The 13,792-nt window shown below is 37.2% G+C and overlaps 1 protein-coding gene across 2 annotated transcripts in view; it reads right to left on the bottom strand.

The window, feature by feature from the left end:
• Window positions 1–13,792, bottom strand: part of pcdh11 (protocadherin 11) — a 203,261-nt gene that overhangs the window by 68,588 nt on the left and 120,881 nt on the right. The window contains exon 5 of one of the 2 annotated variants that reach the window (XM_027135458.2): window positions 4,652–4,862. In XM_027135458.2, coding sequence (XP_026991259.1) covers window positions 4,652–4,862 — 211 coding nt within the window. The remainder of the gene's footprint in view (window positions 1–4,651; window positions 4,863–13,792) is intronic. The other variant, XM_027135459.2, reaches the window with a different exon arrangement.

Raw genomic sequence — 13,792 nt, 5'->3', positions numbered from 1 at the left:
CTCCCCCTCCGCCAGCTGTTTGGGGAACGAGAGGGGAGGTGGAGAAGAAGGAGCATCCATGCTAATTCTGCCACAGCAAATCGAGCCTTTTAGACAATCGGCCAGAGGCCACGGCACATTCGACCGGTGTGTGTGTGTGTGTGTGTGTGTGTGTGTGTGTGTGTGTGTGTGTGTGGTGGGGAGGGGTAAAGAAGAGAGGAAAGAGCACTGTTCACTGTCTGATAAAGCAGTGCTGGAGGAGAGGAAACAAAATAAATAAATAAATAAAGTGGCCGTAAACCGAACAGCCTCCTTCCTCATAAATAAAGGCAACATAAACGTCATATGAACTTTATTTCAAGAGCGGGTCGGCGTAATAAAGACGCCGTTTTTAAAGAGGAGTGGAGAAATTCATTGTCATAAGAAGGCCATATCCCCTTGCTTCTCTGCACTGGCCGTTACTCAGTAGAGAGTTGACACGCCAGACCTTGCCACACCACCACGTAGACATAAAGCCTGGGAGGTCGGGCGCTTTGTTCGCCATCACCTTTTTTTCCTAGGTCTCTATTCTTCCTTTCTCTCTCCTACCATCCATATCACCCTCTGTCTCTTGTTCTCACTCTTTTCAAATTGAGACGACAAGATAAGCGATTGCCACAGCTCCGGCAGCCTGCTGCTCATTGATAAAACCATATCTAATCCGTCTCGGGCTCGCGACACCACCGATGCACTCGTCTCCCAGTCTGTCAACAGAGCAAGGATCTATCTCTCCTTTTGAACTCTCAACCACGGTGTCAGGTTTTATCGGTGAACTTTTTTTTAAGTGAGTAAACGAGGAGGATGAACAAGCCGGTTGACTTCAACATCACTTGTCTCGCATTGTCAGATTCTGTTTCAAAGCCCTAGTGCTTAACCACCAGACCTTATTATATATACATGACAACCAGAAAAAAAAAATTCCATCCGACTACTGCACGGCTGCAAAAAAATTGCGTGGATAAAAAAGAGTGCATGATCTGTTTTTCATTTTTCAAGCAGCACCGGATTGCGCATGTTTATTCATGGTTCTGTCAGTTGGGAAGCTTTCGGGTTTCTAACACGCACAGCAGGTTCTTAACCATTGCTTTGACAATAGAATCAATGATACATTTTTATGTACAAAGGACCGATTTTCTTAGACGTATGAATTACAAATTAAAAGTGGGTTATGTTAAAAAAAAAAAAAAAAAAGATCTACTGCTAATGAATTCCACAGTGTTACTCTTAATACTGTTAGCACTATTTGCCTTACCAAAAAAAAAAAAAGTGAGGAAATACTGAATGATTGCATTAAAAAAGTTATTTATATATTTCTTTTTTGATAATTAGCCTAGTTTTCACAGCTGTAAGGCTGCTGTACATGTCCACTGCTGACTATTATTAATCCAGGAAATATTTAGAGCGTATTAAAGCAGTGTAGAGGCTGTAAGCTTTGTTTTTTCTTTACAGTGCATCTAAAAGACCTGATTATGCGCCGGCAGCCAGCAATATGCAGCAAAAGGTCATTATCATAGAATGCGGGCTGGTGGGACAACAGCTAATCTAAGGGAATAGATTGGTGATCATGGGTATGGAAATAGGCAGGCAGGGGGAACTGCATGAATCCATTCATCCTCACACAGACACCGCAGGTTCTGTCAGAGCTGTGCTGCAATGCAGAGAGGGAAGACGAGCTCGCAAACCGCGGCCAGAGATGCTGTTGTCTCATTTACGGCCCAGGCTGAAAGGATATGTGCAGGTGTATGCCAGGCAATTTATTCCTCCCCTGTCCTGTGTTTAAAAAAAGAGCTTGTGTCGCCTGTGACAACCGGAGCAATGCTATGGTAATTCACCCATATCATTGATGCGTAGGCTGGAGCGGGATGAAGAGATCTACGCTGATCACAGTCGGCCCACTGGCTTCCTGATTATGACACGGAAGCGGCGGTGGAAATCAAAGCCTCCGACACTGGCTTTTGACAGTTCCACCGTCTGATTCCAGTGGCTTTACAACACCAGATTTTGTAAAGCCCACCAGATAACTACAAGAGGGAGGAGATCTAGCGTGCTAGCAATGTGCTTTTGCCAGTCAGTCACATTAATGGCCATCCAATATATACAGCATCACAGTGGCACGCAAATGCTAACCAGTTTTTGTGTGCCTCATTAAACCACAACGACTTGAGCAAATAAACACCCTCCCCCTGATCAAGCACTATTTGTTCAGCACTATTACAACAAGCCATGCAGCGTCCACCAACCATGGCTTGCCTATCATCACCCAGCCAGTGGCAGAGCTTTAAATCTCATCATCTGTGTACGTGTGTGTGTGTGTGTGTGTGTGTGTGTGTGTGTGTGTGTGTGTGTGTGTGTGTGAGTTTGTGGTAGGGTTTGCATGAATATTAATTTTTATTAGTCCACCAGTAATTTAAAAAATAGCCATCTGCCAAATCTGATTCAGGGCATAAGAACCTGACTTTACTAGTAGTGCAGGTAAATACTACAGCAATAAACAACAGGAAAGAACACGTCAAACTGCACTTTCATTAACAGCCCTACACAGGCTACAAATTACATTTCCAGCTTCGGTGCTTCTTTAAGCTGCACTATTAAAAATGAAAACAAATAAATCAGTGCAATAAACGTGCAAAAATAATAAGCTAATAAGAGACACGTCAGCACCGGGATCCTGTGGGACCTCGGCTGAAAAGTCACAGGCGCAGGTGGGTTTTCTCTCTCATGACACGTGGGCAGGAGAATCTGGTCAGATACAGTGCTCATGGGACACAGGAAGGCCATGCAGTTTAACATCTGAACATACTGAAGTGACCTGTATAACCACAGCTGGTGTAAACTGCCATTGTATTCATTCATACGTTCGTTTATCTTTAGTAACAACTTTATCCTTGTCTGGGTTTCTGTGGTTTAAATTATTGTATGTGTAGTTCTGGGAAAATGTGTCAGTCAGAAACCAGAAAAAAAGAAGAAAAAGAAGAAGAAAAAAAATATAATAATAATAATAATAATAATAATAATAATAATAATAATAATAATAATAATAATAATAATTGTAATAAATACATACATACATAAATAAATAACTAAAAACATTACTCTATATTTTCATATATTCATTTATTTATTTTTATCCTTATTTTATTATTATTATTATTATTATTATTATTATTATTATTATTATTATTATTATTATTATTATTATTATTATTATAAGATATTTATTTATTTTTTCTCTCTTTTCGGTTTCCATACTTCTCTAAAGCTGCTTTGAGACAATGGGGATTGTTAAAAGTGCTATACAAATAAATTTATTCTAAATGAATTTAACTCTTCATTAATTAGTTATAGACATTTTGACCTTATTTACTTAAAATAATAAAAGTAAATAAAAAATAAATAAATGCCTCTTCATCAAACAATTAAATACCCTTATTCATAAACAAACAAACAAATAGATAGATAGATAGATAGATAGATAGATAGATAGATAGATAGATAGATAGATAGATAGATAGATAGATAGATAGATAGATAGATAGATAGATAGATAGATAGATAGATAGATAGATAGATAGATAAATAAACAACCAACTTTCTTGTGTTTTCCATACTGTACTAACCTCTCTTGTAGACTGATGGTACTCTGGTAGTCTCTGAACCAGTGAACTAGCTTGAGGATATGTTTTCGATCCAGACAACACAGCACTTCTATAAATCTCTCTGGATATGTCTATCTACCCAATGCCATTAATGTATATGTGAATGTAGAGGTAGGAGGGTGCTTGTTTGATATAGACTGTCATCTTTAGAGAATACTAAGATTTAAGATTATTTTATGAGATAATATAATGGTAAACAAATCTACATTATAATGTAAATATAATAAATTCCAATCAACTTAGAATATTTAATGCATTTTAATAAAGCTAGAATAAATGTAAAGCAATTTAATTATTAACAATGAATTAATTAAGTATTTTATTATCGACTGGATGTGCGGAGGATCTACGAATAAATATGAGTTTAGACACAGATTCTTTTTTTTTGTTGTTGTTGTTGTTGTTTTTATTTTTAAATGCTATAACTTTTAGAACTTTTGTTTGAGACATATACAAAAAAAAAAGGAATATATTTGTTTAGTTAAGTTTCAGAATTTTATTTTTTATTTATTTATTTTCCCAGGATACCAAAAGTTTGTTTAACGTTTTATTAATTATAAAATGTGACTCAAAAATCAAAATAACTGCTAGATCTTGTGGGATTGTTCAGAATTTCTTCACTTATCCAGAAGAGTAATATTACATGATAGTGATTATTCCATTAAGGCAAATAAAAAAAAATATATATATATATATTATATATATATAAAAATGACTTTTTACAGTGTAGTCGTACAGCAGTGGAAGCTGACTGTAGATTTGACTTCATCTAGTCTGAAATATGTAAAGAAAAGTACATATAGCGCATGAATAATACTGAACGGTCTTTATTATTTTGCCACACTGTTTTTTTCCCCACACTTTACCCCCTCGAGCAAATCGACATCCCCACAGTGGTAAAATATTGAACGTATATCAGAACACTTGTCTGTGTAACTCCTAGTGTGTGGTGGAAAAGGATAGTAGTGGGCACTTACTAGACTCGGGGTCAGAGTTGCCGTCACCCTCGGTGCGGCTATTAGGCGATGTCTGCTCGTAATACTCGTCCTGTGGGAATCCCAGTGGCAGCGACTGAGTGGTGCTGGTGGCACTGGCACTGCTGCCCACCTCCTGTTCCACTGGCCCAGTGGCATTACAGCTCTCCTGAGAACCATCCGGAAGGTGAAAGGTCACACGCCGCTGACTCTGCTGAACATACAAACACATATGCAAACAATGTTCAGTAGAAGCAGAAGGCTAGATGCTTTGTGCTCCGAGGCCGACAATTGGAGGCAGGAATAATGTCGATAACGAGGATCTCAAGCCGCACACATTGTAGAAAAATGGCTTGTTTAACCCATGAAACGTTGTCTTGGACACAGTTTCTCAAAAAGATGCAGTAAAAATAGTCTGTTATCTGAAACAAAAAAAGGTGATCAAGACCTGTATACCAAAACTACCACTTGAGGATCTACAGGAATGTGAAGGGGTTTAATTTATTCATGCAATGCAGTGATAAATTAACACAAAAAAACTTGGCAGCTGAAAATCAGGGCAATGTGCCAACAAAGGTAAATAAGCACCTCTTTATTTATTTTTTTCATTTATTTGTTTGTTTGTTTGTTTGTTTGCTTGCTTGCTTGTTTGTATTCTAAATTTTCAATCTGTCCATTTGTTTGTCTGTCTGCCTGCTTTATTTGTTTGTTTCTGACACACAAAGGAACATTTTGGAAGGTGGGAAAAAAAAACAAGGGTCCTATAGACATGGCACTATCACTATGAACCTGCTGCTCCGCCATGCCACTCTGCTGCATAAATTCAATGCATATTCATTGAATTTTCACAAGGTAATAAAAAATAATCATTTTCATAACACAGACTTTAAAATGACTGCAAATCCAATACATGAATATGAAAGTATCATCTGCCATGCTGTGAAATATTTTTTTTTTAAATAATTTTGTTCTATTCATGCATGGTACAAATACCTGTGCCAGAAATTATGATGTACTTTACTGTGTGAATAAAGCATGCGATAGGCATTGAAAAAATCTGTAAGCATATAGAATTGTATTCTATACATGTACTGTACGTGTTCTGTCTGTATGCAAACAAGTATCGGGGAAAGTGGTAGCTCAGTGGTTAAGGTGTTAGATTGGTTGTGAGTTCGAATCCCAGGGCCACCAAGCTGCCACTTTTGGGCCCCTGAGAAAGGCCCTTAATTCTCAATCGCTCAGCTGTATAAATGAGAGAAATGTAAGTCGCTCTGGAGAAGAGCGTCTGCCAAATGCCATAACTGTATGGGCCTTTTTACACCTGGTCACTTCATGTGTTTTCTCTGATCCGATAGCTATCTGATTTGTTAAAACTGTTCCAATTACATTAGGCCACATAAATGCATTTTGATCAATCTGTTCTTTCTACTCCGGCCCAATATGCAAATATATTTTACCTCATTTCCGGGGTAATTGAAATGGAACTCATTTTGGTGTGTGTGGTTGCTACAAAAAACAGCATTTACTGTTTGCTGCATTTTCGCTTGCGACAGCAGTGCATTTTAAGACCCAACGAGACACCTGGGTGAAAGATCGGAGCCAGCACTGGTGGGAAAACATATTTGTTTCTGGCGCGATGCAAGACTCGCGAGTCACCTGAGAGTGACGTATGTGGCTTGAACAACCACATGCATTAACACCTGTCCAGTTTCATCTGAAATGCGTCCCAGACCACCTCCTGAAGTGATTTGAGCGATCGGATTTATATCCGTCTCGAAACCGTTTCGGAGGGCATTTAGACCTGGTCTTTTTAAGATCGGATAGCTATCTGATCACAGAAAACGCATGAATTGACCAGGTGTAAAAAAAACCCTAAATGTCTTCACTGGAACTAACATGACTGAGTCAAAGTTGGAGTAGAAGATCTCAAGAGTCCTGCTCAGAGCCCTGACCCCAACCCTCTGGACTTTCAGATGATCTGGAAACCCGACTTCACCCCTGACTTACTCACAATCAGTGCATGACCTCCCTAATGCTCTTCTTATTGAATGATTACAAATAGCCACAGCTACGCTCCAAAATCGAATGGAATGTCGTCCCAGAAGTTATTATGGAGATGATTACAGTTAAACAGCAAATGGAGAACTACTGGAATCAGGAAGAAGATGATTGTAAAGCACATCAATCCAAACACATGTATTTTTGGCCATCAGTGCCTGACCACTAATGCACTAATATTTCTACATCCACGTTCTAAAATCTAGTGGAAAATCTTCACAGAATACTGGATGTTATAACGGACGATATTATATTATAATTATATTATAAGGGTTAAAAAACTAAATTCTGCTTAATAGTGAGCTTAATAGTGAGCAACCAATGAAAAGGATTCTTTACTTTATTGTACTGAGTTCTAAATACTAATAAAAAAAACAAACAAAAAAAAAACAATACCCTTGGTTTTGCACAATGACCTTGGAGTAATGTTTTTCAAAACGTCTTTTTAGACTGTAAATATTACTGTGAAATCTTTGGAGATGAGTGCAGCTACTTTATTGTGAACAGTCATTAGTGAATTGTACTTAAAGAAGCAGAAGAGAAACATAAGCATGGTGTAATTCTTCTAACTACTAATTCCCTTCACAACTGAAATCCCCAAAGGATTATATTTTAATGTTATTATATTTTATTTTAATGGTTCACTTTATAATCTTGAGCCCAGTGCTGGCCAAAAGCAACTTTCAAGAAAATAAAATAGTTCTATTACTCGCTCTGCATTTGCTCTGGCTTGCATCTGATGAAGTCAGAATTGCCTGGGTCAGAGATTAACCACAGACTGTGCCAAGCGCAATGTTGTTACTGTACCACTGTAGTAGTGAACACCAGATTTTGGCCAGAAGAGTGTAAAACACAATCTCTGGCATGGCAGTTGTTGGCCAGGATAATCAGCCTGGCAAGCAACATTAGGGAAGTTTCTCAGCCCAAGCTGGTCTTTTGCGTGGAGAAGATTACAACGCAGGAAAACTCATGATTGCTCGCTAAGGCATGAAACCAAAGCAGTAAGGATATTGCAAACCTATTCCAAAGCTGCAGCTTTTGTGACAAGATTATACTGTGTACAGTATATTGCTCAGGTAAAAACACGCAAAAGGAGAAAAAGTGAAGTAATATCTGTTTCATCTGATTAGGCAAAATGATGCAAAAACGTATCAATAATAATAATAATAATAATAATAATAATAATAATAATAATAATAATAATAATAATAATAATAATAATTCATTCATTCATTTTCTACCGCTTTATCCGAACTTCTCGGGTCACGGGGAGCCTGTGCCTATCTCCGGCGTCATCGCATCGGGCATCAAGGCAGGATACACCCTGGAGAGAGTGGCAACCCATCGCAGGGCACACACACACACTCATTCACTCACACACACACACTACGGACAATTTTTCCAGAGATGCCAATCAACCTACCATGCATGTCTTTGGACCGGGGGAGGAAACCGGAGTACCAGGAGGAAACCCCCGAGACACGGGGAGATAACAATAATAATAATAATAATAATAATAATAATAATAATAATAATAATAATAATAATAATAATTATTATTATTATTATTATTATTATTATTATTATTATTATTATTATTATTATTATTATTATTGGTGAATCAACAGGCTTCAATTTGTTGTGATAAGAATTAGGATAATTACAGAATTTGGGTTTAAATTCCCCAAATTATGTATTAATTAACACATAAAAACAAAACAGACATTTAATTTGCTTTGATTGAAATTGCAGTAAATCATTAGGTAGTAAATCATTTTTCATGGCTTTGTGAGTTTTTTTTGTGTGTGTGTGTGTGTGTGTGTGTGTGTGTGTGTGTGTGTGTGTGTGTGTGTGTGTGTGTGTGTGTGTGTGTGTGTGTGCATTCGAAATTGCATGAATACAAAAAGAAGAGAATCAGTATTAAAAACTATCAAACTAAATCCTTAAAACATCAGAATTTAATTACTGACAACAATGTGTGTGCATCCACAGTTTATTTAAATAACTGAGATAAATTTAAGATTGGAAATATTACTAATATTGCTTTAAATTGTGAAGAGTTGGCCTGGAACAAAATCCAGCAAGCTGTAATTATGTTGCATATAAACATGCTGAAATGTGTTTAGGAAGAATAAAATAATAAGTAAGCAGAAGAAGTGACTTTAACGTTTTGTTGTTGTCATCTCCTCTTTTGGATGTCAAGTGTTTAATTGATAGAGATTGCCCACTGCCATGCAAAATGGTGAATCTTTTTCGCTAGGCTCCACCGCTTTCGACCCAGTGGCCCAATTTAGAGGAAGGAGAAGGATGTGGATCAAGTGGCCTTAACCAGACGGGTCCACAAGCGTTATAAGGATTTTCTCGTTCAAAGAAGGAGCACTTCTGTCTCTCTGGGGACGGAGCTGCAGAGGTTTGAATGGATGACCTTTTTACAGACAGTCAATTTGTTGGAAGTAAGAAAACAGCCAAAGGCAAGCACAGCTTTGCTTGATTCTTTATGAAACAGAACTAACTGGATATTCTCTCTCTCTCTCTCTCTCTCTCTCTCTCTCTCTCTCTCTCTCTCTCTCTCTCTCTCTCTCTCTCTCTCTCTCTCTCTCTCTCTCTCTCTCTCTCTCTCTCATGTTGAGTTTGCATTAGTCTGAAAGCCAGAAAAGACCCATTTGTTTCCCTTTTCATTTGCAGCTCTTGGATGACTTCCTGTAACATTGTTAGAATAAGAATAGAAGTGACGTACTTGCTCATATTTGCTCCCAGAAATTTGTGCAGATGAAAAAGCAATAATGCGGAGAAATGTTTTTTGTGTTTACACTTAGGAACCATTAGTGTATGCAAGAGGAAGACAAGATGATGGTATTTTTTCTTGTCTTGTCCTTTTTTCGAAAGAAAACCGTTAATAAATAACTTGCTAAACAGTGAACCTCTTAAACAGTTTTTTGATAGTTGGTAAATAAATATATCTTGTTATATTGCTAAAAATGAAACAAAACAAACAAAGAAAAAAATCCACCTACTGACCGTTTAGTTGTTTCTTTTCCTTTTTTTTTTCAAAAGCATTGCTAGTCACAGGTCTAAAAGAAGCTAAAGGCGTGTAAAAAAGGAATATAAATCAAGCTTTATTAAAATATTTTTTTTCTTCTGTCAAGTAATTATTGTTTTATGAGGTTAAATAAAAAATAAATAAAAAACAACAACTAAAATATAAAAAGTAAGTAAATAAAAAAACAAAAAAGCGATGTGGCATAAAATCAGGCAGCTTTCTGCCAAAACCACAGATTTCCAAACAGCTTACCGGTTCATTTACAAACTATCGGTGGATTGACTAAAGTAAATCCTTATTACTGGCAAGCTGAATGCTGAGTTGTGCTATTGGGTGTGTAACAGACATTGATATCACCACCTCAGAAATTCATACAGAAGCCAAGAGAGAGAAATCTCCCACTGTACTAATGGATTATGCTTTAAAGGGATCTTAGATAGACTTATCGGCTAAGATTGCCTCAACTCTGCGCTCTCAATTCAATTCAATTCATTTCATTCAAGCTATAATGATACTCTCTCGTTTTGACAATATCATAAACACTAATCTCATTTAGCATTTAGAAACTCCCTGCGTGGTGGGGTGGTGGTTGGGGAATGATGTAAGATGTAATGAGATTGGAATTAAAAGCGGAGGAACAATGAGCAATTCTACCCCCTATAGCCTGGAACCTTTGCTTTAAAGATCAGATCGAAGTACACAGTGCTATTCTCCTGACCTGAATCCTCAGTGCTGGGTGATGTTCAGACTGCTTTATCGTCGATCTGTGCTGTCAGAACAACAGGATGTTGATGTGGAATTATGCACTCTATAATTTAGAGCCTGAGCAGCTTTGTGCCACCAGATGTGGCGTCATTTATTAAGGGGTCTGACTGGAAATATAGTCAGAGATAAACAAAGAACTGAGGAACGTTTTACAGATGGACTGCTGGTGTCGGAATAATCACAACAAGAATACTTATTTAAATCAGCAAATAAATGAGATTATTTATTTATTTATTTATTTATTTATTTATTTATTTATTTATTTATTTACCGAAATAATTCGTATACATAAAGCGGCACCGAACTTTGCTGCCTCGAGGCTCCTGGGTTTCAAATTCAAATCCACATTTTATTTCTCACATACAGTAGCGAACTCATAACTACACACAATACAAAATGCTTTACAACTGTGTGACAAAAGAAGTAGAGTAAAAGGCAAAGAAAAAGAAATGTTATCATAAGATACATATAGAATTATCTACTGTATACAAGCAAACGGAAAAAAAAATGGATTTATATGCATACAGTGTATTTGGAAAGTATACAAAACCAAATCAAATCGAATTTTGTTTGTCACATACACATACATACAGAGTACGACATGCAGTGAAATGCTTTTGCATCTGTCCGGTATTCAGACATAAGGAATGCAATCAGGGATAAAAAATATAACCAAAAGGAGGTAGTTAAATAAAAAAGTATAAACTAAATTAAAAACAAACAAACAAACAAACAAACAAACAAACAAACAAACAAACAAATAAATAAATAAATAAATAAGACCCCCTTCAATTTTTTTCTTCAATATTAGTTTGTTGTCAATTATATGAAAACAGAATTCTAGAAATGACTGCAAGTTTATTAAAAAGAAAAAAAAAACCTGAAATATGTTATAAGGTATTCAGACCCTTAACTCACTACTTAGTTGAAGCCTTTGTTGACCTTTGGCAGCGATTACAACCTCGAGTCTTTTTGGGTAGTGTATATATAGGTGGAAGGATAGTATAGCTGCTGTGACTAAAGTGCAGATGTGTGCAATTTTGTGCAATTTTTACTCCAGTTTGGGCTCCTCGGAGTTCTCCCACTTCCCAACATGCTGTAGATGTACCAGCTACTGTTAATTGCTCTAAGGTATGACCGGGTGTGTAGATGTGTATACAGTACATGGTTTACATCAGGACACACTTCCCTGGCTTCACACTCAATGACTTTTCACACTGCGCTTAACCTCGGGTTACTGTCATCCTAATCTCTGTGCTTAACCCCAGATGTGTACTAATTGAAACGAATAGACTAACGTTACATGCCTCACATCACGTATTTCGTTAAGTTACAGAAACCCTTTGTGTTGTACAAACAGTAGTTACAGCATATGAGGATAAAATAAAATGGTGACTAAAAACATGTCAATTTATAGAGAAGAAAAGACAGTTTTATTTTTACCATCGTGCTCAGATTTGTTCAGACCAAATCGGATCGTGCAGTCAGGAATTAATGAGTATCTAAGGAATTACCTGAAAAATGAGCAATTAAGAAGCAGATATCGACAAACACCGGGTCAAATACACAACAAATTTACGAAGGACTAAAAAGATTACCAAGCAGTGAAAGACAGCAATGCCAGCTCATACGCAGAAAAGCAGACCTGTAAGCAGTCTTTTTTTTTTTTTTTAATTTTTAAAGATCGACCATGTGTCAAGTGTTTCCTTCTCATTGTTGTGAAAGCGAAAACACAAATCTAGACGTGGTTGCATCATTGCAATTGAATATTCATACATTTAGAATAGTCTTGCATTGTGTCAGTCCATTTGTTTCTTGTCATTTTTTATGACCTGTATCTCATAGTAATGGCTCAATAACAAAATCCGAAGACAGATGTTCTTTACGTACCTCAAGCAAAACGCTGCTTCATAAGGAGTCACAACAGTGTGAATTCACCACAAACTTAATCTGTTCATTACGTGTTGTGAAACTATACCAGCTTTAAATGTCAGTGTACTTTCTGATGTGAAATCTAGAATATCCTAGAAATTCTTTCTTCACTTCCAGTACAATCCATGCATACACCATACACCACCTCACGTATTCTGTTGCTGTTTATTAAACCTGAATATCTTTAAGCGAAATCTTCTTGTGCCCTAGAGTTTGAACAAACATCTACCATCTCATTAGAAGGGTTAAGGTGCGTATGTAGGGCATTAACTTATGCCAGAAATCCATAGTGCAAGCACAAGCTGCTCAAGGAGATATCCAGACCAAACAAAGCCTGTATAACCAGATAAAAACACTGCCATCAAAAGTATGTGCATAGAGATAAAGGGGAGGAGCAAGCCAAATTTTGTACTGAGTCAGCTTCTGCCAAATGCTCCTTGCTAGTGGCGACCGAGGCGCTGTGCAGATGGAGCCAGATTGGCCGGTGAGCGGATTATGTGCTCCTTATATTAATGTAGAGAGAGAGAGAGAGAGAGAGGAAGAACATCAGAGACCTGCACAAGAGGAAGTTGCGGATCAGTGCTTCGCCACGTCCTCTATTCCTAGCAAAGTCAAAACGTCAGTGTTATTCACCAAAAAAAAAAAATCTCAATTTCCATATGAGATGGCAAGCGCAGCCTGTCCAGCCTCATTCTGAGTGACAAACAGCAGCAGCTTAAGGAGCAGACCACCAGAGACCGGCTGGCTGGCTGAAGACCCATCCTTGCGGCTGAATTGAGCTGTGAAAAATCTATTTAACTGAAAAGGCTAATTCACAGTCAATTGTTTAAAATAAGACTGGAAAGCAGAAAAAAAGAGCAAGATCGTGATTATCTCATTTGCCTTATCTGCATGGCATGCGAGCACATCAGATAACAGGAATTATACATTTCGGGCCATCATGTTTTTTAGAGGCAGAAGTGATTTTGCTGCCAGATAACAAATAAACGTAGCTTGACTTTGGCCTCGGTTTTGATCTTGTTTATAAGTTATGTTTTATTCATCCTAATTCTAATACTGTGAAGCTGTATAACAATAATACAAAAAAAAAAATGTAATTTCCCATTCTTTGCCATAGTCATCTATTCTTCTGCATTGCAAAATTGACAAGTTTGTTCGAAAAAAGGAACCGCTTTAAGTTAAAACCTGCTTGAGCTTAAAATATCTGAATTATTCATAGCTACCTTACAACTGTTTTTAAGCCCTTTAACCTCATAGAAGAAGCAGGGATACGGTTTTGCACCTCGTCTCAGCTTTTCTCTATTTAAATGTGTCAGGAGAAAAAAAAAGAAATCTAATTCACTTACTCC

This window comes from Tachysurus fulvidraco, chromosome 17 (assembly GCF_022655615.1).
Source record: "Tachysurus fulvidraco isolate hzauxx_2018 chromosome 17, HZAU_PFXX_2.0, whole genome shotgun sequence".
In the NCBI taxonomy this organism is placed as follows: domain Eukaryota; kingdom Metazoa; phylum Chordata; class Actinopteri; order Siluriformes; family Bagridae; genus Tachysurus; species Tachysurus fulvidraco.
The sequence above is the reverse complement of the archived record's forward strand: the minus strand, read 5'-3'. Positions and strand labels throughout refer to the sequence as shown.